General features: G+C 43.4%; 2 protein-coding genes across 7 annotated transcripts in view; both read left to right on the plus strand.

Annotated features, from left to right (window-relative positions):
* Nucleotides 1-1588, plus strand: part of Nod2 (nucleotide binding oligomerization domain containing 2) — a 34343-nt gene extending 32755 nt beyond the window's left edge. The window contains exon 12 of the mRNA XM_004643393.2: nt 1076-1588. Coding sequence (XP_004643450.1) covers nt 1076-1148 — 73 coding nt within the window. The 3' untranslated portion in view covers nt 1149-1588. The remainder of the gene's footprint in view (nt 1-1075) is intronic.
* Nucleotides 1589-10799: 9211 nt separating this feature from the next.
* The window catches only part of Cyld (CYLD lysine 63 deubiquitinase), a 59661-nt gene continuing 45944 nt past the window's right edge, over nt 10800-24516 (plus strand). For 2 of the 6 annotated variants that reach the window (XM_004643394.3, XM_004643395.3), the window contains exons 1-4: nt 10800-10868; nt 18237-18888; nt 20134-20436; nt 22581-22686. In XM_004643394.3, coding sequence (XP_004643451.1) covers nt 18382-18888; nt 20134-20436; nt 22581-22686 — 916 coding nt within the window. In that variant the 5' untranslated portion in view covers nt 10800-10868; nt 18237-18381. The other 4 variants (XM_023703501.1, XM_023703504.1, XM_023703503.1 and 1 more) reach the window with 3 other exon arrangements.

The raw sequence follows: 24516 nt of genomic DNA on the forward strand, positions 1-24516 counted from the left end.
ACAGAGACAGAGACAGAGACAGAGACAGAGACAGAGAGGGAGAAAAGATTGGTCCTCCTTGTTTCTAAGAATCTATCTTTCACCCAAGTAATAAGTAGAAAGTCTGCCTGGCCTTACCCATCATGAACAGATGTCACTGTCTATGTTTCAGGCACTGAACTAGAGACTAATATTTAAAAACTAATAGAAGTCCTATAAAGATTTATATTCTAGGATTTTCTCAAAAAAGCCAGCAACCATGGGATCCCATGGGATGCCGTGGATGCCATAGACCCCGTAGGACCCCTGTACAATGCCAATTGTTAGCCAGAGGAGGGAAAGAGTCCCCTCCTAAGGTGGACAGGCCTGCTCCTGCTGGCTGCACGACCATCCGGCCTGGTGACTTAGCTCTGGTACTCTGGCTCCTCTCCTGGGTTTTACCTGCCTAGCCCTGGTAGCTTGTGGACCCTGCTTTAAATATGCAGACCCTGTCCCTCCCTCAAAGAAGCACATCCAAATAGCAGGAAGTGTCGATCTCGAATGGTGAAGTTAAAAGCAAGAACTTCTAAAATCTACCCAGGGCTGAAGCAGTTTTGCTTTCTGTATGATTGTGTAACCCCATAGGCTCCAAGGACATCAGGTCCTGGATGCCAGGGTGTTTTTTTTAAACCATTGCACAGCCCTAAGAAATGTCACATTTTGTTTTCAGGGAGTATGCTGGCCACAGGTCAGTATTTTAAGGGTTCTGATGTCCCTTGTGGCCTGCCCACAGAGCTGGGGAGGGCATCAGCACTTGATTGTTGCATTCTTGACAGATCAGGTTGTTGCCTGAAAAAGAGTGGCCAGCCCTGGGGAGTCTGTGGCCAGCTGGGGGCCTGGGGCTGCAGACTCTTCTGCAGAGCCATAAGCTTTGCTCACCACATGGAGTGATTCACGAGCTGCCCTGGGTGACAGAGGAGAACATGGTGCTGAGTTCCCTCCCACAAGCCCGGAGAGTCAGCCCCTCCCTGGCATGGGTTTGCAGGGTGCAGCTTCCCTGTGACAGCCCTGCTCTAATTTTGTCCCTGCTCAAGCCTCTCTCCCCTTCCTCCTCCAGGCTCCGAGGCAATGCTTTCTCCCCGGAGGAAATTGAGAAGCTCGGTCACAGGGACACCAGACTCCTGCTTTGATGTTTCTGGGTCGATGCTCATCTGTTTGTGAGCAAGCCCGGGTTTGGACCCTGGAAGCTGACTTGTGCCTGGCCCCATCTTGTCCTGTCCACGGCTGGATTCATTTGCTGGAGGGAGCACAAGTCACCTTACTCCACCAGAGAAGTGCCCCAGGATCCCAAGAACACGTTTCCTAACCCACTTCCGGCTTCCTCCTTCTTCTGGAAACTCCACCCATGAGACCCTGATGAGGGGCCCCTCTCCCCCACAGTGTGGGGTGGTTGCCACTTGACCCTCCCAGGTTTCTGGGGGTGGAGGGTGGAGTGTCTGCTGGCCTAGAGGTCCAGCTCCAGGTGAAAGACAGCCCCTCATAAAGAGGAAGAGAATTTAGGAAGGAATCTCAGCCCCCTCTCAATTTCCTACCCAGGTCATTCCTGCTCTGGTTCCTCCATGCATCCTGCGTGCGATCCAATAGGACACCAGCCATGGCACATTGCCGGGAAGGGCTGTGCCTCACCAGGCTCTCCTTTCTGGTGCTAAACACATTGTCAAAAGGAGACAAAGGGCAGCCTTTTGTTCCCCAAGACACTAGCATTGCAAGAAAAATATGACCACACTCCAGCTGAGATCGTACATGGATCTTAATTTCCAGTGAAATCAATTATTCTTTAGCCTTTGGAAGCTGCTCCAGTCCAAATGTGGCTTTTTAAAATTAATCTGGTTCACAATTTCAAATGGCCCTACTAGGCTTTGGGTTGATGTCTGTGGACTGAATTGCAGCAGCAGACTTCTGAAACGTATCCATGAGGGACAATTCCCTTTCATTCATGCAGAATTCTATAGGATATATAATTAGGGATTGGAAGTTTACAGGGCCCCCAACCAAACCTTTCCTTCTAAACAAATGTCAAAGACTTTATAATGCCAGGTGGTGCGCTTGCGTTGCTTTCCATATTATTATCTGTGAAAACTTGTTCATATTTGTAAACTACTTTGTTTTGTTTTCCTAGGTTGTTATTTTTATAGAAAACGTGACCATGAGCTTTCTGCTGTAAATAATCATAGAGGAGAAAACTATTGAGTTACCAAAGCTGTTTTCACTGTGATCAAACATCTTTAAGTATTCCTAAAACTTGTCAAATTTTAAAGTATAATGTTCTACCTGAAGGGCAGAAAATGATGTTTTCAACCAAGTAATTTGTTAAGGCAAAAGCAATTCTTATAAACAGGCTGGTAATCAAAACACATTTGGCTTCAGTTTGAAGCGTGAGTTTTTAAACTATACAGAAGCCTTGTGGTGCGCAGGCTGGAAAGCTGCAGCGAATGTTGAAAGGCCACTGGAACCCCCTCAATTTTCTTCAAGTAGTGCCAGGAATCTTTAACAGAAGATAGAGAAGATTTATGTGTGCTGATCATCCACCACAAGCTGCTCCTCATGAAGATCTTGCTGAAATAAGTTTTGGCTGCATTTAAAGAGCCGTGGCTCAGGTGGCCACTGGCCATGGCGGAGCCTGCTCGCCCAAAAGGTTTTGTGTGTTTGGTTTGCTGAATGTGTGGCATCAACCTGGGCTCCTGTGTGGGAGATGTCCATTGGCTCTGTAATTGGTGTCCTGCTCTGCCTGGACCCTTGTTCCTGGTGGCCGAGCAGGGAAAAGTAGAGATGGGTCTGCCTTCACTGAAGAGTGTACAGGAGTCCACTTGCGTGGTGCCATCTTGGGTTGTAAATGCAACCATACAGCAGTGATTTATTAGCCAGTGATGTTAGGACAGAGTGGAAGAACAAGCAGATGTGGTCTCTGTCCACACAACTCTTAGGTGAGGGCACAGGGAAAGGCAGGCAGAAGACAAGTATACTGGAAGCTGTATAAAAAGGTGCACTGTAGTGAGTACTAAGAAGGCAATTGTAGTTTGATTCTGAATGTTCCTGAAGGGCCCATGTGTTGAAGGCCTGGCATCAGCCTGAGGTACTTTCAGGAGGTGATGGAACCCTTAGAAGGAGGGATCTACTGGAAGGAAGGAAGTCAGCTCATTGGGGTACACCCAGGACAGAGATAATGGGACTCCTACCCCCACCCATTTTTGCTTCCTGGCTGTCATAGGGCAAGCTGTCACCCCGATGTGCTGTGTCACCACAGGACCAAAGCAGCAGGCCCAAATGACCATAGGCTGAAACTTCTGAAAGAGTGTTTCTCCCTTTTGAGTTGTTTGTCTTGGGTATTCTGTAACAGTTATAGAAAGCTGACTGAATAGGAATAAGCAAATGTGCATAGTTGAAGGCACAATCTCCAAACTATTGAGGTGTTGATCTGAGGCAGGTTCTCTGAGAAAGTGTCAGGGAGGCTTAATCTCCAGGATAGAAAGGGGTGAACACTTGCTGGGTGAGAGGGGAGAGCATAACAGTCACAGAGTCAGCTGTATATGACCCTGTCATGGGAAAGAGCTTGGTATGTGTGGCAGGTCGAATTATGGCTTCCAAAGCTATCTGGGGCTTAATCTCTGGGGCCTGTGAAGGCTACTTTGCAGATGTGATTAATTTAGGGATATTGGGATGGCAGATGATCCTGGATTATCTTATAGGCCCTCAATACGGTTACAAGGGTCCTTATAAGAAAGAGGCAAAAGGGGAAGGACTGGGGCCACTGAAGCAGAAGGCCATGCTCCTGGCTTTGGAGTGGGGGAGGGAGCCAGGAGTCAGGGAGCACAGCTCTGGAAGCTGGGAAAGACCGGGAAGCAGCCTCCCCTAGAGCCTCTGAGGGAGCACTGTCCTGCTGGCTTTGGTGCGATCTCCTTTGGACAATTATTTGTGTCCTTTTAAGGTAGTTTGCTACAGCAGTCATAGGAACCTAATGTGGTGTGTATGCAGCGGCTAAGTGGAGTTGTGAATAGACCACAGAGCCAGTAGGCAGAGCCAGTTCTTCAGGGGCTCAGAAGGCCACGTCAAGTGTGTGGTCTTGATCTTAGAAGGCTGGCAAGCCATCAGAGGGCTCTCAGCAGGGAATATGTGGCCTGGTTTACTAAAGATTTCCTTGCTTCTGGGTGGAGTTGCTACTGGAGTGCAGGTGGGGATGGGGAGAAGAAAAGAGGGGGCTGCCTAGGTGCTATTGCAGGTGAGGGGCAGTGGGCCAGGCTCAGGTCCTGGCTGGAGGTGAAGGGAGGAGGAGAATTCCACAGACATCCTGGATGTGGATGCCCAAGGATTTACAGATGGATGGGACAAGAGGGAAAGAGAAGAATCAAGGATGACACATGGGTTCCTGACTTGAGCATCTGTGGGCTGGGCCAAAAAAACAAGTCTGGAAGGGAGAAGGTCTCTTTCAGATGCCACATTCAAGACAGCTAAGTGGAGATGTCAAGCTATGGTGGTGTTACTGCGGGCGATGCGGGTGTGGGTGGGTTCCTAAGTTCTTGTGTGTGAAGAGCAAAGAATTGGATGTGGCCTGCAGTGGTTAAGGAAATAGCAGCAAAGTTTTAATCAGGACACCCAGAGTCAGCAGGCGGAGCTGGCAGAGAAGAAAATGGCATGAGAGCTTGAGGGTGCTGGGTTTAAGAATTTCAAATGTTGGGCTCTGTCTAGGGCTCCTCCTCTTGGGTCTTCCAGAGCATGACTGATGACATGATTGACAGGGTGCTGAGTCACGTTGGCTGTATTTATCACTTATGTCCTTTCCCATAATTCACTCTGTTATAATTGGATGTATTAGATAGAGTGCATATGCATGACCTGCAATGAGTTCCAAGTGAAGAAAAGTTACTGTAAATAATGCAGGAAGATCTGGTATGCATGGGCCCTGGTTTGAGGTTTTAGAATATTCTAGGGCAGGTTCAGAGGGCTTTGCTCTTCTTATATCTGCCTCTGAGTAGTAAGCCTAAGGACAAAGTTTGAGGGGACAGTTGGCCCTGGGACACTGCCCAGTTCCAGAGAGTGGAGAGGAGTGGCCTTGTAGCCCCAGTTGTCCTATTTGCATTGGTGGAAGCCTGGAGCCCACATAGGTCACTGCTAGAGATAATGGCATAGGTTTTCTCAGCATCAAAATGCACATGGGGACCTTGGGTCTGGATGTTGTACCCAGAGAGAGATTATGCAAAAGAAGGGGTAAGGGCAATTCTGATGCCATTGTATATGATGACAGCAGAATTCAGAGTGGGAGTTGCAGGACTTTCACAAGTCTAGAAAGACACAAGCAAACGCATTCTAAGCCTGTGTGTGTAACCAGAGGCCAGGACTCTTATGCTCAAGAGTCTCTCGATAGGGAGGTCCTGAAAGGTCTGTGCTCCTGGGCAGTGGCTTACCTAGGAGCAGGTTGCAGAGCCTTGGCTGAGAGTACACAATGTTTATGTGCAGAATAGCAGTGTTAGGGCAGGAGAGTTTTCAAAATAGCCTCAGACTTTAATTATATTCACCATCATCCCAGCAGAAAAAAAAATCCCCAGTGTCAATCTAAATGTTTTCCACCCCTCCCATCTCCTCTCTTGTCCTGAAACAGGACACTGAAATGAATCTACCCCACAGAAATGTGAGCAGTGAGGCCGTAGCTCAAGCGCGCTGAGGAGAGCCTCGCTCCACAACTGTACCAATACGTCTCCAAGCCCTCTGCTCCCCTCAAGTGACTGGCATGGCCCAGTGCGTAGAGAACACAACCATCCTGGAAATATCCTAGAAATCCCTGTGCATGGGGGATGCTGTAGCCATAGGCCCTGGGCAGTGGAGCCAGATGAACAGCAAAGTCCTGTACCACACTGGGACCCAACTGAGCAACTTCTCAAAGAATAACAGAGACTATGGCCTTGCAGATGTGAAATCCCAGCTCTGTGGCTTGTGCTTTTCCAAGAAAGTGCCTCTTTTTTCCCTTAAATTTAGTGCCAACCTAGCTCCACTTCATGAGCAGTCTGTACCAGTCCACTCCTCATCATTCACCTGTGTCGCTTGCTCTGCTGCCGCCTGCAGGAAACAGCGGCTTCTTTAGGCTCCGTCCTTTCCTGGGTCACAGCAATGTTCTTCCAGCACTGATCTCCCTGCCCTGGACCCATGGAGTGAGCCTGTAGAAACACAAGCCAGATAAGCCACTGCTCTGACCAAAACTTTTAGAACATTTTGTTTGGTGCAGAGTAAACGCCTAGGTCTTGGGCTGCCTTAGACTGTTTTGTGTCTTCTCTGGTCTCCAGGTGACACCTACATTCTCTGCTCCAGCCATACTGTCGCTTTGCTGCTCCTTGAGAGTCCCGAGCACTTTGCTGCTCCTGGAGGTTTCGTTTGCTTCATATCTTTTATGGCCTTTTCTCTAGCCACTGGCATGGCTTGCTTCTTCCTTTCCCTCAAGGTTTTTTTAAAAAATTTTATTTATTTATTTTTATTTTAGGGAAGGATCTACAGAGTGTTCAGGGTCTCACTACTAGATCAGACTTGTAGTGATCCGCCTGTTTATAGCCTCCCAAGAGCTGGGATTACAGGCATGTACCACCACGCCTAGTCTCAATTGCTGTCTCAGTGCACCCCAGGGGTGGAGCCAGCACAGGCAGGCCCAGGGATTGAATGCCTGGCCCCTGCACCTACTTGCAGGCACTTTAATCTGCTGAGCTATTTGGCTGGCCCTCCTCCTTCAAGTTTTTGACCAAATGTCCAAAGAGCAAATCCTTCCTGAACAATTTATCTATGCCCAGCAAGTATTTTTGCCCCTAATGTGCTTCATAGTGTCTTCCTGGTGTGCAGAATCTGGTCTTCATTTCTTCCTTCCTTTCTGCGGTAGTTTGGATCAGGAGCATCCCTCAGGCTCCAAGTATTTAATCTTTGTTGCCAGCCCAGGGTGCTATTAGGAGGTGGTAGAACCTTTAGATGCTGAAAGAAGTTAGGCAATAAGGAATGTGCCTTTCAGGGGCCATGGCAACTGCCCCCTCCAGGCTGCTATCTAAGAAGCACCTGTCTCCACCGTGAGCTCCCACCATGATACACTGTGCAGCTATAGCCCATAGTAATGGGACCAAGGGACCATGGACTGCAACCTCAGAAACCACAAGCCAAAAGAAACCCTTCTTATAAGTTGCTTTTCTCAGGTATTTTGTGTGACCGAAAGCTAACTCACTTGCCCTGGAATATTGGCTTAGTCCCTGTAGAGCCTTCAGAGTCTAAAAGGTACTTGGCACATAGTAAGAGCTCAATGAGTATTTGTTAACTAAGTGAGAATCCACCCTTCCTAAAGAGAGCAGAAAATCAAAGTTGGGCCAGATTACAAGAGTGCATCTCCTTTCCTCTAATGCTTAGTATCTTTCTTAAAGGAAAAAAGTTTTGCTGGATATGGGACTGTCCCTATTGCATCAGCTGCCCAACATGAGACTCCAAATGTAATATAAAGGTCTTGATGAGCATTAGGGCCTTTTTCTCTGGGTGTTTTAAAAATCACACAAAGAAATTGTCACCGATAATAGCACATAGTTCAAACAGCAGGGCATGGGTTTATAGTTCAGCAGGATTAGTTTAAAGATGATTAAAGTAATCCTTTTTTATCTTATCAAAAAGAGCGTTTAGATGACCAGAGTAAAAGCCCCGAGAAAGAATGTTCAGCTGCACTGAGGGTTTCCTTCCCTGAGAGAAAAGCACATCTCTCAGCTGGAGGACTACCAAGTCCTCATCTGTTGATCAGGATGTCTTGTGGGGTTACTATGGAAAAATCATTGGAACCCTATCCTTGCCTGCAGGGACCCTTGGCCCAGGTTGTCCTTTGGCACAGTGCTCTTCTGAGTGCCCAGCTTTATAGGGAACAACAGGAAAATGCCTGGAAGCATGGAGGCTGGATGAATAGGGAGTTGTCATTCACTGAGAGGAGGATGACGATGGGGGAGGGGAACAGCAGGTCTTAGCTTTGGGCTGTCTCCAGTGGAAATGTGGAGCAGGCAGTAAAGTATGAAATAAACAGAATTTGGTGAGGGTAGAAGGAGGAGGTAGCCTATGGTAGATACTGGGAAGGAAGATGGGCTGGGACCTAATCCAGAACTGAGTCAATGGACACTGAGGTTGTCTTGTGTTACAGTCATAGGCATCTACTAGGCTCCTGGGAACTTGGTTCTACCCCATTCCTTCCATTCAGTTTCGTGCCATGCCATTGCTTTTTTGTTGGGATCCTGTGCAATAAGGGAATAAGACACTTTGAGTTACAATTACTATCTTGCCAAACATCCTTCAGAAAGTTCCACTGCTCTCTCATTGAACGTCAGCCTGGCTCTGGCTCCCAGTTCTCTGCTGCATCTCACTGTGTGTGGCCTGCCTTTTTCAGATCCTTCAACCTTCACGTACTTTTCTATTCCCTTTGGCTGGAGTGCTCTCCTTAATCCCAGACTGCCAGCATCTTTCCAGTCTCTTAAAGGCAGTGTCCTCAGCAGGCTTTCTCTAAAAGTCCCTTCCCTCCCATTTAGCAAGCTCAGAGATGTTCTTCTGAGCTCATCCTGCCTGTAATTAGGAAAGCAATTATGTAATTAGTTGTTTAAAACCGACCTATCTTGCTAGAGGCATGGGTGGTATCTCCTTCATCCACTGCTTGGTTCCTTAGTAGCTTTTCAGTAACTCAACCACCAGTTGCTAGGCTGAGCCCAGGGCCCAGCTGGATCTGACAGGCTGGGGGGATGTGGAGAGGTAGAGGAGATCAATGGGGGCTGGAGGCATCTGGAAAAACCCCTGGAAGAGACAGGGCTTTGGCTGGGCTCCACAGGCAGGGAGGCCTTAGAAGGCAGAGAGGATGAGTGTTTTGGTTGGAGAATTTGTTTAAAGAGGTGGAAAAAGCACTGGTTTGAAATCAGGAGAATCGGAGTCTCAGACCTCCCCTGGACCTTTAATCTCCCTTCTGTAAAAAGAGAGGCCGGGTGTTGAAGCCCTGGAAATCATGAATAGTACTGTGGCACTATCCTCCTGCCTCATACCTGGTAGGCCTCTGTTGCCTGTGAGCCTGGATATACAGCTTCAGAACTGTCACCAACACACAGGTAATTGAGACAAGCCTGTTTGTATGGCTCGGCTTCCATACCCATCTCTTGGTGGAAGACACTAATTCAGTGATCATGTGATGCGGACGCTGAGCAAGGTATCCGACCCCTGTTGGCGGGGAAGAAAGCCCTATTCCAGCAGTCAGCAGGGCCTGAAGCCATCGTCTGAAAAGACAGGAAAGGTGCTCAAGTCAGGATGGGAATCTCAAATGCCTTCTGGGGCCCAGAATAAAATGTGGCTCAAGTGCATATAATAAGGAAGGGTGAGGAGTGTGGCAAACTGGAGAAAGTGAGGGTGCTTGCTTTGTTTAAAGTATTCAAAAAACCTGTTCCTCACCTCTGCTTCTTCCTCATCCTTAATATATGGGCTGAGCAAAAGTGTTCTTCAGGTTGATGTTTTCTCCCAGACAGCTAGAGTGTGATGTCAGTCTTAGCTCTAGCGAATCAAGTTCTAGCAGGGAATGACACTCTGAAAGGGCACACGGTGATCCAGGCCTGGTGATTCCCATCATATTTCCTTCTGGAGGATGTTCAGGAAGCCTGAGAAATGGGTCTGGGATGGACTAAAGGAAAACAAGGTCGACTGAAGCTAAGGTTTTCCAAAGATGTCCATTTAATTTTGTGATTCTGGCGAGGGAGAAGGGAGGCCTGTTTAGGGCTACTCTCAGTAATCACTCGCGTGACTACTTTTATGGACTCAGCGGTCTAAATTCCCCGGATTTTTGGAAGCATGTCACTTTCCATTGGCGAAATTTAATTGTCATTAAACACACACACACACACACACACACACACACACACACACACCTCCTTCCTCAGTATTAATCACCGCCCCCCATAATTAGTACTTAAAATGTCAAAGGAGAAGGAATTAATTAACGAGAATAACCAGTGCAGGAAGGCATGCTTCAAAGCTCTGGGGTTGATTATAAAAAGCATTTCCTTAAATATTTTGAGAGCTTTTGGGAATCAGAAGCCTCCTATTCTAATTGAAAGCTCCTTAACTAACCCCATATCTTGGCTGGTGGCCAGAGTTGCGGGGCTGAGTGAAGTGGTGCGTGGAATCACTACCCTTAGAAACAGCAGGGTCCCAGGCCACTTCCGAGGGGAACATTGAACGGCAAGCACTGCACAACCATCCTGCAAGACAGGTGGTACTATGGTAGGATCTCCACTTTACAGATGTGAAAATTGAGGCGCAGCGTGGCTGTGACTTTTCTATCTCAAGCGGCAACTAATTGAGAGAGCAAAAGGTTCCATTTTAGGTGTGATTTTTAAGCTTTGCTCTTTCTTGAAATCCTGGAAAACTGTTCCCAGCTCTCGTCTGGACTTCTTCCCACCGCAGTTTTGACAGCTAAGGCAAGAGCCTGGATGCGCGATGGAAGGAGGAGCTAGAAGAGCACAGCGCCCCGCCCCAGCTCCAATAACAACCAATAGTGATGCGTTTGTTCGGGCTTTGGGCCAATCAGCCACGGTGCCCCGCCCCCATTGGGCTCTTCCCCGCCCCTCCCCACTGCTTTCCCCTTAGGCTCCACCGAGCTTGACGGAGCGGAAAGTCCCCTTAGCCGGCGCCGCGCCTGCAGCTATTGGAGGAAGGTCAAGGAGAGACCCAATCAGAGTGCCCGCAGGAACGTAACTCGGGATGTGATTGGTTATCTCGGCGGTTGGGTCCTCCGCCTCCGTTCCCTCCCTCTCACTGGCGACTCGGAGGCGGGGCAGGTGGGGGCGGGCCCAGGTAGCAGGTTCGGCTGCGCGGGGGCCCGCGCGTTGGAGGTAAATACTAGGGCGGTGGGTGTGGGGTGCCGGGCCGGCCCGGGACGCGGAGGGGTGGCAGGTTGGGCAGCGACGCCCCGCCGCCTGTGGTGGGTGAGTGACCCGGAGCCGAGCGGCGGGCGGCTAGAGCCCACTGGGTGCCCCTTAGGGCCCCCGGCACCTCGAGCCGTCGCGGCGATCGGCGGGCCTGGGCGCCGGCCCGTTAGTTGCCCCGAACCGCCCGAGCCAGCGGGGATCGCGGGGTGCTGCGCCCGCGACGTACGTCAGCTCGGCCTCACCATCCCCGATATTTCCCGCGAGGGCTCCGGAGTCCGTGGGAGCGTGGTCGCCGCCGCTGGGACCCGGGAGAGAGGGGCTTGGTGCGAGCAGCGCAGGACTCAAGTCTCCTTCTTGCCGTCTGCCATTTACACATGGGGAAACTGAGGCACGGACAACTGGCTGACTCCTGACGGCCCCCCGTTGGCAGCGAAAGCCCCAGGTTGTAAGGTCTCGTGTTGTTCCGTGCGGTGTGTGGATAGGTTAGGGTTAGGGTTTGGGGGAATGTTTGTGGCGCCCATCCAGGAAGAGCAAGTCAGGGTTCTCATCTCCTTAATGGCGTGTTCTGCTTTTTCTTTCAGTTTCCCCCTTCCTAGGGTGAGGCAGGTTTTTACACAACTCAGAGTTCATTAGTTGGAAGATGTGCCCGGGCACACACAATCATTCATTTTTCCTTTCTGTTTTTCGTTTTGTTATCTATTAGCGATTCGTGGGGAAATTGAAGGCTTGGAGGGAGAGCGTGTTTTAAATTTGATGCTCAGCGGGGTCGGCTACCCGGCTGTTCACGTACTTGGCAGCTTTTCTGTTCCCCTCCCTGGCATTTTCGTGTTTTAGGATGGTTGTCATCGTCCACTCGTGGCCCTGCAGTCTGAAATCCTCATTATCCCTTCTCCCCCTCAGTTTTCCCTGGAAAGTTGTATTCTTCGCTAAGCTAAAGAGTATCCGTACCTTGCTTTTGAATTGGTGTTCAATAGGGATCGGAATTAGATTGCTCATTTTGTCATCATAGGCTCCCAGAGAGAAACCCAGGCCTCGTGAGGGTGTTGATTCAAGTGTTGGCTTTCTGCACACCCCCTCATGCCCCAAGTAGGTTGAATGGCCCTAAGAATTTAGCCTGCCATTCCCCACGGGGTAGTGGGTGGATTTGAAGTAGAACATTATTAAGAGAAAATGATTTGCTGGAAATTCTTACCACAGTTCATGTACTCTGAATGTTGATAATACCCAGAACATTCTCAGATGTTCTGCTGCAAAATTTTAATGTATTCTTGAGAAGAAGGCTTGTTTCGGGTGGTAACTTTTTTGAGGTGCTTGTAAGGCCAGGCCACCTGTTATATAAAGAACCAACACTGAGCAGCAGTGATTTCTGTGATCTGGCATGCCAAAGCTGTGGTTCCATTTGATTTAAGGAAGTCTTTAATAAAGAACAGAAGAGTAATAATCCTCGTCATCAAGTTATTTTAGTTTGTTCCTGACTTCCATACAGTGATCTTAAATTCATCCAGGTTTTTTACATTGTTCATACAAAATTTTCAAGTGTCGCACATGGTATGTGTTCTAGGAATCTGCTTTCAAATGAGTCTCAAAACAACTTGATTTCATAATTGTGAAATTATTCTGGATCACCAGTTTCATGAACACTGATCATTTGTCCAGAGCATAGTGATATTTTAGGCAAAAGTCATTAAATACTCTTAACTGCTGAGTCTTTCTTTTTTAATCTGGAGGAAGGTTTTGAAAGGATGGTGATAAAGTGACATTTTGGTTTTCATGAACATTTAGAAAATTGTTCCTGCTCTGGGCCCTGGAAGTCCAAAGACATGAGAATTGGGGAATTCCCAGTTGGGGTGCGGAGCGGCTAGGGTTAACTCCAGAGGGAGAGCAATGTTCCTCATCCTTTTGACATGAGCGTGCAGCTTCAAGAGCACTTTTTAAAAATAAAAAGCATATAAATCCCACTTCTTCTACGGACTGTGTACTTGTGAGGAATATTAAAACCGAGCCAGTCTGTTTTCTGGTTTTGGAATGTTTATATTTCTGTTTAGCTGTATAAGAATATAACAACTTGTTCTTTTCCTGAGAGATGTTCTCTCTTAAAATGGTAATCCTTGTAGCTATCTAGAAGCATTTGGAAGAAGTCTCACATGTCTTCTTTCTTGGGTGTTCTTGCTGACCTTCCCACCTCTTCGCCCTTTATACTTTGGGGCAGTATTTTAGAATGGTAATTTTTATTTTGATTGAGGTAGCTTCCTGTGGTTCTTAGAACAAGCAGGATATCTCAGGATATGCTAGCAGTTCTTGAATTACATCTGTTAGGTTCTTATGAATGGTATCACCGGATAGCTTGAGCGTGGAAGTGATACTGTACCTTCCGGATAAGTTACCCATTGTCCATTTTATGTATCTAATGATCATTTGTACTACTGTAACTTGGTAATTCTGATCTTGGCTATTTTTTTATGACTTATTTCTTGATTATCTTTCCATTTCATTCATAGGAAATTGATCAATTTGTGCTCTTAAACCTTATCTTGGTTTAATGGTTCTATTGTAATGCAGTTAAATCCCCTTTTAATTTGAATACAGACCATCAATAAGCTCAGATAACCAGGTGTGATTTCAGACCTATGTGATACTGAATTGTTCCCTCATCTCTAGTGTCCTCAAAAGAAAGCTCTTCTGTTCAACATGCTGCTTCTTCTTCATCTTTTTTTTTTTTAATGTATTTGGTTGTTACAGGGTCTCACTACGCAGCTTAGACTCCTAGTGAGCCTCCTGTTTTCAGCCTCCCCAGCCCTGGGATTATAAGCATATGTCACTAAGCCCGGACTCTGTGGCTGGCTCAACCTGCCCTTAGAGGCAGAGCTGGCGCAGCATGTGCTGAGGGAATCAAATCATGGTCCCTGCTCTTGCCTAAGCAGGCGCTTCAGTCTGCTGGGCTATCTTGCTGGCCCCCCAGCATGCTTTTTTTTTTTTTTTGGGCGGAACCGGGGATTGAACTCAGATCCTTGCGTTTGTCAATCAAGCACTTATCCTACTGAGCCATCTCCCTGCCCCCCCCCCCCCAGCATGCTTTTTAATGCTTAAGTATTTCAACTCTTTGGTATCTTCATTTAGTATTTATTAGCAATTATCAAGATATTCATAATCACTCACTTATCCAGCTTGAAATACAATAGTATTTAGATGAGTCATTTGTGATATAGTCACCTTCAAAGTGACTCCACCTGCAGAATAATAAGAGAATACAAGTAAGCATTTCTCCCTTTACTCTGCCCCCTCCCCCATCACACTGTCCTGATTCTGAATTTGACAGTCCTTGTTGTTCCTTGGGTTGACCTGCTGCTCTTGTGATCTTTGTTAAAGGATGAAATGGGATGATTTGTTGAAGGCAGTCATCTGATCTTAAAGCTTCTGTGCTTTTCACTAACACTGAACCCAGTGCATCAAAATACTAACCCTATAAACCAGCCTTCCTAACTGATAAGAACTCAGTTACAATGTTACTTACATTTTTTATTTTTTTTTTTTTTTTTTACTTTATATGCAGCCAGTTTCACTGCTTGGTCATCTTTAACTGTTCAGTGTGGATAGCACTCTGAAAGAATATATTGTTGCCAGGTGTGGTGCTGCACTCCCCTAATCCCCGCATTTAGGAGGCTGAGGTGAGAAAGCTGCCATGAGTTCAAGGCCAGCTTGGGCTGCATAGTGAGTTCAAGGCTGCAGCTTGGCTAGCCTGCACTATAAAGCGAGAACCTGTGACACACACACACACACACACACACACACACACACAGAATAATGTTGACATTGTATTCATTACATTCAGTGGGAAGAAATATGTATTACCGTATTTCTGTTGTAATACTGACATTTGAGACTATTAACCATTAAATTTATCTTCGTGTGTATCTCTAGAGTAGGGCCATAAAGTTCCCCATGCAGCTTTCTCCGTGAGTTGCAAAAAAGATAATTAATTTTTAATACAATAGTTTCAAACCTGTTCTTAATATGCTCTTTCTAAAAGAAGAAAGGCCACATGCTTTTTGGTTTTGGACAATGCATTTTAAATATTTTATAACTTGCTTTCGCTGTTCTAGTGCTCTAATATGACCCATCCTATTGACTCTAAGGTCAATTCTTGGTGTTCTGTTGGAAGGAAGCAAAAAGTTACCACACCTGGTGTAGTTCATGGTTGAAAAATAATACTTGAAAACTACTAATTACTGCCCTCTACCTTTTTATAAATCAGCTAGCTATATTAGTTTTCACTGTGGGTTGCTGCCCTTCAGTAAGCTGCAAAAAGTAATTTTACAATAAGATTCATTTAGACTATGGTGTCCCAATGCATTACATATAATTTAGTTTTGTCTTGATAATATTTTAGTTCACTTATTGTTTTTACTTTAAATTGTGACATGAATTGTTATGCTAGAGAACCAACAGAGTAGGAATTATTAACATATAAGTAATTACTGAGATTCAGAGAAGTCTCTCTTTTTATTTTGAAGGCAACTGTATTTAGAAATTTACAAAAAGAATTTCTTTTGCAACTAGAATTGCTATATCCTTTAAAAATTTTTTTTTCCAAAAAATAATAATACATTTTGTTTATTTATTTTTGGTAGTAGGAATCAAACTCAGGACCTTGAGCTTGTCAGGCAGGTGCTGTGCCGCTGAGCTGTATCGCTGGCCCTATAGTACATTTGAAAAAGAACTAAGGTGTTCTTGGTTCTTGGTCACTGTTTTGGATGTGACTTTTTGACTACTGAAGCCTTTTGGAAGTAATGAAAATAATATCAATGCATTATGGCCCATGTAGTTTAATCCTGCAAACTTTTCCAGAATTTATGTATTCCTCTTTAATGCTATTATTGCCTTGCTTTTTGTAAATAAACATAATCTATCGTCTGGCTTCTCAGAGCTGTTCAGAAGCAGGAGGTAGGAAAGCAGCAGGGCTGGCGAGAGCGTCAAATGCGTGCGTGTGACAGGAAACCACAGAAAGCGGCTGATTCCCAGAGAAAGCTTCAGGCAGTAGATGCAGAGAAGGTAGGCCCAAGCCCCGAAAGCAGACCTAAAGCTTCTTAGCAAAGTTGTTAACAAAGAGCCTTCCATGTTTAGACTCACGTAATAATTTATATGTCTAATGATAATTCAGTGACCAAGAAAAGATAATACCCTTGTTGAAAAGTGCTGGCATTTAAAAGCATTTTAGTAAAAAGCAAAAAAGCCCAGCAGCTCATTTCGGTGGGGAGATTGAAAGGCCTAGCACCAAATTAAGGGCTTCGCTAGTTGTTTAAGCAACCTTTTAAGGGGTTTTGTTTATGGGGTACCAAGAGCGAGGTGGCCACAGGTGTCTTACGTAAGTGGCAGATATACGTTGATTGCACGCCAGTTCAAGTAGACAGTGCCCTCAAGTGGAATTAAAGCAAACACATTATTAAAACAAACAAAAAAAAGAATGAAGAGGCTTCCTGTACTTGCCTTGCATGTGTCCCCACAAGTTGTGACACAAGTACTCCAGCATTGCTGGTTTGAGACTCCTGCCCTGTTTTAGGTGACCTGCAGGTCTCAGTTCGGATTGCAGAAGGCCAGACTTGTGTGAAAACTTTGCCTTAATGGAGCACTTAATTGCCAAATGATGCTTTCTAAAAGGAATGTTACTGTGTGTATACGTTTGCCAGCTTTTTTGATGACTAAGTTAAATGACTAAACTTAAATTTAGTTCTTTAGTTTTAGAGGTGTTTATTTTTTAAGAATAAAGTGAATAAATATAATAGTGATATCAGTTGTTGTTTTTAGCCAGGTTAATGGAAACGGATACCTCATCTCAAATGATGATGAAATAAGTACTGTATTTAGAAACCAAATAGCCACATTCATGTGACAAGAGAATACATGAGCTATTATTTATAGCAAAATAATTTAAATAATAAATCCTAATTTGCATGAATGACTGTCTAGTTTTTAATCATCTATTAAAGCAGACTTGAGGATGGTTACTTCATTGTGAAAAGTTATTATTTTTGTAAAAATTTCAAATGAAGAGGTGGCCGGATAGCTCAGCAGACTAGAGCACCTGCTTAGGCAGGCTAAGGGACCAGGATTTGATCCCTGGTGTGCTGTGCTGGCCCCACCCTTGGGGCTCCATGAGATGGTGATTGAGACTGGGTGTGGTCGTGCATGTTTGTAATCCCAGCACTTGGGAGGCTGAAAACAGGAGGATCACTGCGAGTCTGATCTGTGTAGTGAGACCCTGTAGACTCTGTACTAAATACATAAAAAATTAAAATGAAAATTTGAAGTTGAAAAAGAAATCTTATGTAGTCTTTCATTGAATACAGTTAAAATAGTACTTAAAAAATTCATATTCGAAATGAACTTCTACAATTCAGCATCACTAAATTGAAGTTTTATGTTTTTGTTATATAATCTGAGTTTTGATGCTACAAAAAATCTTTAATGAGATTATAATGTCTGACAGCTGTGATTGTGAGAAATTAAATGATGACTGTGATGATTATGGTTAGCATTTGCCTGTCTAAAAACAAAGTGTATGAGATTAAGGAAATGAAATTGAGGTAGAAATAAAATGTTCCATTACTACAATAGATACATCAATTGTGGTTACAGTTTAAGAATGTGATAAGACATTTTTATTGACAAAAGATGTTCAACTATTAATGTATAACTTTTAACTTAAACGGTGTTCAGAAGTGATAACCCTTTTATTGAGAAGACTTATGTGCTTTTTGCTCAAATGTATCAGTTTATCCATTAGTTGGGCAGAATCCATTCCAGTTGCTACTTTTGCTGCACATGATGGGGCATGCCTATAATCCCAGTATTCAGGCAGCTGAGGCAGGGGGATTGTTTGGATTTCAAAGCTAACCTGGGCTCCATAGTGAGTTCAAGGCCAACCTAGACTGTACAGTGAGACCCTGTCTCAAAAACAAACAAACAGAACCAAAAAAAGAGGCTACTCCTAAGTTTAAAAATGCCAGAATATGTATATGAGGGCAACCATTACAATTTTTGCTAGAATCTGGTGTTATAAATTTCAAAGCCTTGGAAGCAATCATTTATTATATTGTCTTTGAAGGTACTTTCCAATTGGATTTCCTTAGTTAAATATTACAATTGAAGTTGATACAAGTTATATATGTTGCATATAATACCTAAAAGGGACATACAAGTTAGCCCTTTTAGGTATTTTGGAAATATTTTGTATGTGTGTGTGTATTAGTCAACTAAACATTTTAAAAGTCTCTAAACTTAATTCTTTTGGTTATGTAGAATGAAGTCTAAAGCTTATTTTTGCTTGTTCACCAGGCATTTTGATTTGCTGTCTTTTTACAGCATGGACACCAAATTGTTAAAAACATACTTTGGGACTGCCAGTGAATTTATCTTTTGCAATTTTATGACAAACTTACTAGTGGTCCCTTTCTTGAGCTAATGTTCTGAAGTTACTATCATGATGAGTTCAGGCTTATGGAGCCAAGAAAAAGTTACTTCACCCTATTGGGAAGAGCGGATTTTTTACATGCTTCTTCAAGAATGCAGTGTTACAGACAAACAGACCCAAAAGCTCCTTAAAGTACCGAAGGGGAGCATAGGACAGTATATCCAAGACCGCTCTGTGGGGCATTCCAGGATTCCTTCTGCCAAAGGCAAGAAAAATCAGATTGGATTAAAAATCCTAGAGCAACCTCACGCAGTTCTGTTTGTTGACGAAAAGGATGTTGTAGAAATAAACGAAAAATTCACAGAGTTGCTGTTGGCAATCACCAACTGCGAGGAGAGGCTCAGCTTGTTTAAAAACAGAAGCAGACTAAGTAAAGGCCTCCAGGTAGATGTGGGCTGCCCTGTGAAGGTGCAGCTGCGCTCTGGGGAAGAAAAGTTTCCAGGAGTTGTGCGCTTCAGAGGACCCTTGTTAGCGGAGAGGACGGTGTCGGGGATATTCTTTGGAGTAGAATTACTGGTAAGTTTGTTGATCCATCTTAGTGGGCTGTGTGCATGTGTGTGTATATGTCTCTGTGTTTGTATGCACCTATGACTTTTTCCTCTTTAAACCCAAAATAAGTTTTCCCGAAGTTGTCAGTAATTTTTAATATTCACAGTCTTTGGGATTTGCTATTTATTTATGTTTGTAGGGCTGGGGCTGAAAGCCAGGGTCTTGTGCATGCGACACATGTGTTCTGCCACTGAGCTGTGCCCCCAGCCCCAGGATTTACTTTTTAATGTTTTTTTGTGATGATGCAGTCATTGTGCTTGGAAACTATTAAAAATTGCCTGTTACAGTAGGAACATACAATAATCACATAGTTATTACAGACTTTCTTATCCAAGAGAAATTAACATTGCTTATATGAAAAAGTGAACAGTAATTATAATTGTTGCAGAAATTGCTTATGATCTTTTGACACTATCTATAGGTTTCTCACTTCTTTCATATGTGTTATTAAGTGATGACAATTTAGATGTAAGAGTTTTTATAAATAATTTGCAGCAATTGAAACTTGCTTATAGTTGTCTCTGGTGATATATGTGAAATCAGCTTGGAAGTTATTTATATTGGAAAGGGACCCAAGAGTTCTTACTCTGTGAATGTTTCCATATTTAATATAATTTTCAAGAACTTAAATATAAAATACATTTTGACATTCTTTTGGCTAGAACTTCATACCTTATTTCCTCCTTGATTTAATTTTATAAGCACTATAACAAAATTGGAGGCTGAGTTGCTCGTTATGCCATTTACTAGCTGGACTTAACCAACCTGCTGATCTTCTTTAAATCTGTGTCACTCGCTGAAGTGGTGATGATAGTATGCAGCTGGTAGTGTTAGCTGGGCATTGATGTAGGATTTAGCACAGTGGCTGGGATGTAGTAAGTACTCAGTAGCTGAGATAACATTGCTATTACAGTAAAGGTTTCTTTTTATGACAGAAATAATGTTTGAATCTCAATGGAGAATCCAGCCCAGCTGTCATTATCTAATTATAATTTGAAATTATCAGGTAACTGATCAGATTTCAGCTCTGATCAGACTTACCTTTTTCCTTGTATTTTAAGCATCATACTCCAGCAATAACTGCTCATCATTATGCCCCTTATGTGAGTTGCTTAGAATTTTTCAAATTAATTTCCCTGAAATTCTTAGGCTAGATCATTTTTCCTATGGATAATTTTTCTATATACTTAAAAGAAATCTCTTAAAAACTAGGAAGAAGGCCGTGGCCAAGGCTTCACTGATGGCGTGTATCAAGGGAAGCAGCTTTTTCAGTGTGACGAAGACTGTGGCGTGTTCGTTGCATTGGACAAGCTGGAAATCATAGAGGACGACGATAATGGACTGGAAAGCGATTATGCAGGCCCGGTGGACACCATGCAGGTTGAACTTCCGCCTTTGGAAATAAACTCCAGAGTTTCTTTGAAGGTCGGAGAAACTATAGAATCTGGAACAGTTATATTCTGTGATGTTTTGCCAGGAAAAGAGAGCTTAGGATATTTTGTTGGTGTGGACATGGTAAGAAAAGTTTGGATTATATTTTCATTGTGAATGTATGTATTTGTTTTATGGTCAATTTAGATACATATTGCATATGTTGGGTATTTCAAATGGACTAATTTGGAGTATTTGATGAACATATTCTAATTTATCTTTGATAAAGGGACATTGAAATGGGATAAGAATCCAGATATGCAATTGCATTTACTCTTATGATAACCAACTAATGGCTGAAACAAACTGAGACAACAAACAACTTTTTACCCAAAAAACTCTACCAAGCCCAAATACATGTCATAGTTTTTATTTTGAAAATTTTTTTGGTAACATATATTTTTCTTTTTGTAATATTATATAAAATTCTGTTGGCTGAACTAATCTTGGTGAATAATGTGAAAAATCATTTGTAGAAAGTAATTCAGGAAAGGAAAACCATACTGCTTTTGAGGAATAGACAATTGGAGTATTCTTATGAGATACCCTTCATATGGCTTTTTTCTTATTGTGGTAGGATATATGCATAAGAAAACATTTATGATTTTAACTTCTTAAATGTACAGCTCAGTGGAATTAGGTGTATTCTTATTACACCATCACCATTATCCATATCTAGGACATTTTCATCCCTCTAAACTGAAACTGTATACTTATTAAATAAATTCTGCTTCCTGTCCACACACACTTTTCGCCACCCTCCTAGAATCTGCCTGTGTGATGTATCTCATAGACGTGGAATCATGAAGTATTTGTCCTTTTGTTTACGGCACTCATTTTTGGTATTACCTTACAATTGTCCTTAATGATGGATCCATTCCAGCGTGACATGTTGACGCGTACCTGTGGCGTTAGAAGAACAGGAAGAAAAAGCCCGAGAACATTTTTTATCATAGATTGAAAATATAGACAAAAATTTGTTAAGTATAAAGAAGGAGAGTCTTGCAGAATTATTAGAAACTAGGATGAGTTAGGAGAGGATGTGAGTAATGGCCTTTTGTACTCATGGTGGCAGTGTTTTTAGTAATCATTTTTATCTATTCAGGTATAATTTGAGTAGACTTAGGAGAGTGAGGGTGTTCTGACATACGTTCCTGTTATTTTGTACTTGGAAATTTTATTTGATACTGATTAGTTGTACTGAATCAACGTTTATTGCACTCTTACTCTGAAGTTAAAGCCAAAGTAAAATAGGATGGCTGACAATAAAGAGCTCCTTTTAAAACCGATTTTCTCTAAGTTTTACTTTGGTATTTTAGAGGCGAAATTATGGGCTGAGTGGAGGGAGTATTGGAGGAGGAGGGCCACTGGTTCCTGGGATGCCTGCTCCCTTACCTCAGGTCTTTTGGCTTGGCCCCGAATTTGGCAGAAGCCAATTAGCCTGACCTCCTTAGTGGCAGCCTGGAGGCCATCTGGTTTGCCCAGGGCGGGCTGCTTCTGCCCTTGTTTGGTCTGCCAGCCCCTCCCTTCACGCTGGTCCATCCCCAAGGAGGCTGTTGAGGCTTCACTTCACAGCAGATACAACTTTTTTCATACGTTTTGATTTCCAAGGGCATTTCAGGATTCTGTACACATTGGTCCTGGAAGGAGTTGTCTTCCTTGGCCATTTATTAATCTAACTGTGTGAATGGCATTGTGCTACGTTGGTATATCAGTGACTTAAATAGAAAAATCTATTTTGGAAGAAATTTGTACATACCCATAAAATGACAAATCAGCAATTAAAAAAATGGGCCTTAAGTGTAGAGAAAAGCATGTGATAGTTTGAATTGTTTAGCTGTTCAGTGAATATAAAGGTCTGATCATCTGTTGGGCAGATTTTTGGGTAAAATGTTGTATAAGTAATAAATCTTCCTGTGAAAACAATGTCTCTTTAAACCTCAGTCTGTTATTCTGTAGGCTAATAGTTATCATCCAGTAAAGTATGAAAGACACTTCTTATTCCTTGTTTAGCTATAATAAGGAATAACTTGATTATTCTTGTTATTTTTCTAAAAACAAACAAAATGCCTAATTAATATGGTAATTATTTCTAATACCTTCTTTTAGGCAAAACAGTTAAAGTTCATTATAAAATGTTTTAAAAGATCCTTTTATGGAACATATACTTCTCTATTTACATTTTATTGAGAAGAATTTCAAAGTTTATCCTGTTATCTAATTTCTAGGATAACCCTATTGGTAACTGGGATGGCAAGTTTGATGGAGTACAGCTTTGTAGTTTTGCAAGTGTTGAGAGTACGATTCTCCTGCACATCAACGATATCATCCCAGGTATGTTTCTTTACATGGTATGTATTTGCAAGGCAGAGCTTCTAACGTATTTTATTATGAAAATATAAATATGTGCTTCAAGATGCATGTTTTGAATTTGACTTGTATATTAAAGAATTGTTATTAAGTAGAGTATCCTTTTTCACTCACAAATGAAAATGATAAAGCTCTTTCTAGAAGTGAGTGAGGGGTGATATTTATACATTATCATCCTCTGTTTGTCTCTTAGCTATTCTAAGGGGGGAGGACCCCGTGCTGATAATTAGAAGTTTCAGAAAATACAATAAACAGGTACTTTTGGAGTAAAAGCTTGGGTTTAAAACAGAAGCTTTTAAATAGCAAATGGTCATCTAATCTAATGTAGTCTACTGTGGAGAGGACTCTTGCTGAAAATCCTTTCCTAGTTGTAGTCCCATTGTTCAATTTTCCATTAAAAAAATCCGCAGCATCTTTGATTTTGCTCATGTGCAACACCTAATTGCTACTAGAGGCAGTGACAGGATCCTAGAGATGGCACTCTTAACAGTGCCACCCCTGCTGTTACTGGAAATCCCAGTGATGGGCTGGTGCAGGGAAGCTCACAGAGGCAGAGAGGCAGTGCTTGGTGCACCTTCTGCACTGAGGGATGAAGTGTCCAAAAGCCTGCAGGGAGGTGTAGCCAAGAATATACCAGAAATTGAGTTAGATGACCTGTGCTCGTTTACATTCCTGATAATCTTATAAAGTAGGTCTCAGTAATCACCAATTTTCTGATTTTAAAATGACAGCAACAATAGTAACAATAAACAACGAGGGGTCTAGTAAGGCTAAGAGTGCTGAGGGTCAGTGTCAGTGGCAGACGCTGCGCTCAGTCCAGACCTGGGCCCCGGGCTGTGCTCTGCCCCACAGCCGCCCCACCCCTCGCTGTGTGTATTCTTGCAGCGTGAAGACCTGCATAGAAAGCCATACTTCTTGGTCTCACATCCTGTTTCCATGGTGATGTATTTTGTCTCTAATTCTATAAAAGCTGAATTTTTACTGTAGCAAGGATCAAAACAGAACAGACCAGCTAAATTGTTGAGTTTTCCTTCCAGCATTTTTCAATTGTTGCTCATTTTGACACAACACTTTTCACTTTTCTAAAGGTCATTTCAGGTCCCCTGTTCCTTGGTAAAAATACAAGGGGTAATAGTAGATGGACCTTGGGGTTGCTTCTTGTCTGTACGCTGCGCCGTTCCTGTTTTCCTGTTGGTGAGGCGAGTCCTAAGTGTTTACAGACTGAGGCTGTGCTTTCCACTTGGCTCTCAGCTTTGCAGAAGAGTACATTGAGTTAGTAGGTGTGAGATTCAAATGATAGCTTTGGTTTTGCTTTTTGCTTTAAATTCGGTTTTTAATCCTACAAATTGAAGTCCCAGCAGTTTCTTTGTTTCTCTTTGGAAACAAAGGGTTTATATTCAAGGGAAAGCGTGTGTGTGCTTCATATTTTGTTTAGTGATATTTAATTTACTTTTTCATTCCTTTTCATGGGTTAACACAAATTGTGATATTATGAATTGAAATGGTTTTAAATATTAGAATATTATTATTTAAAAAGCAGTGGTATAAACTAGGCATGGTGGTGCATGCATGTAATCCTAACACTCAAGAGACTGAGTACTGTGAAAGGTTGTTCATTCAGCTATTGTTAAACCCCTCCTGAAGCTTCTTTTCGATGTTGGGGATATAGTATGAAGCAAAACAGTGGCCCAAGGTGGTCTGATGAGGTGAGTGAAGGGCTGGAGAGATAGCTCAGCAGCGTAAACATCTGCCTGGCAAGTGCAAGGTCCTGAGTTCGAGCCCCAATGCCCCCCC

The sequence above is a fragment of the Octodon degus genome, unplaced genomic scaffold (genome assembly GCF_000260255.1).
Source record: "Octodon degus isolate 3935 unplaced genomic scaffold, OctDeg1.0 scaffold00173, whole genome shotgun sequence".
NCBI lineage: Eukaryota > Metazoa > Chordata > Mammalia > Rodentia > Octodontidae > Octodon > Octodon degus.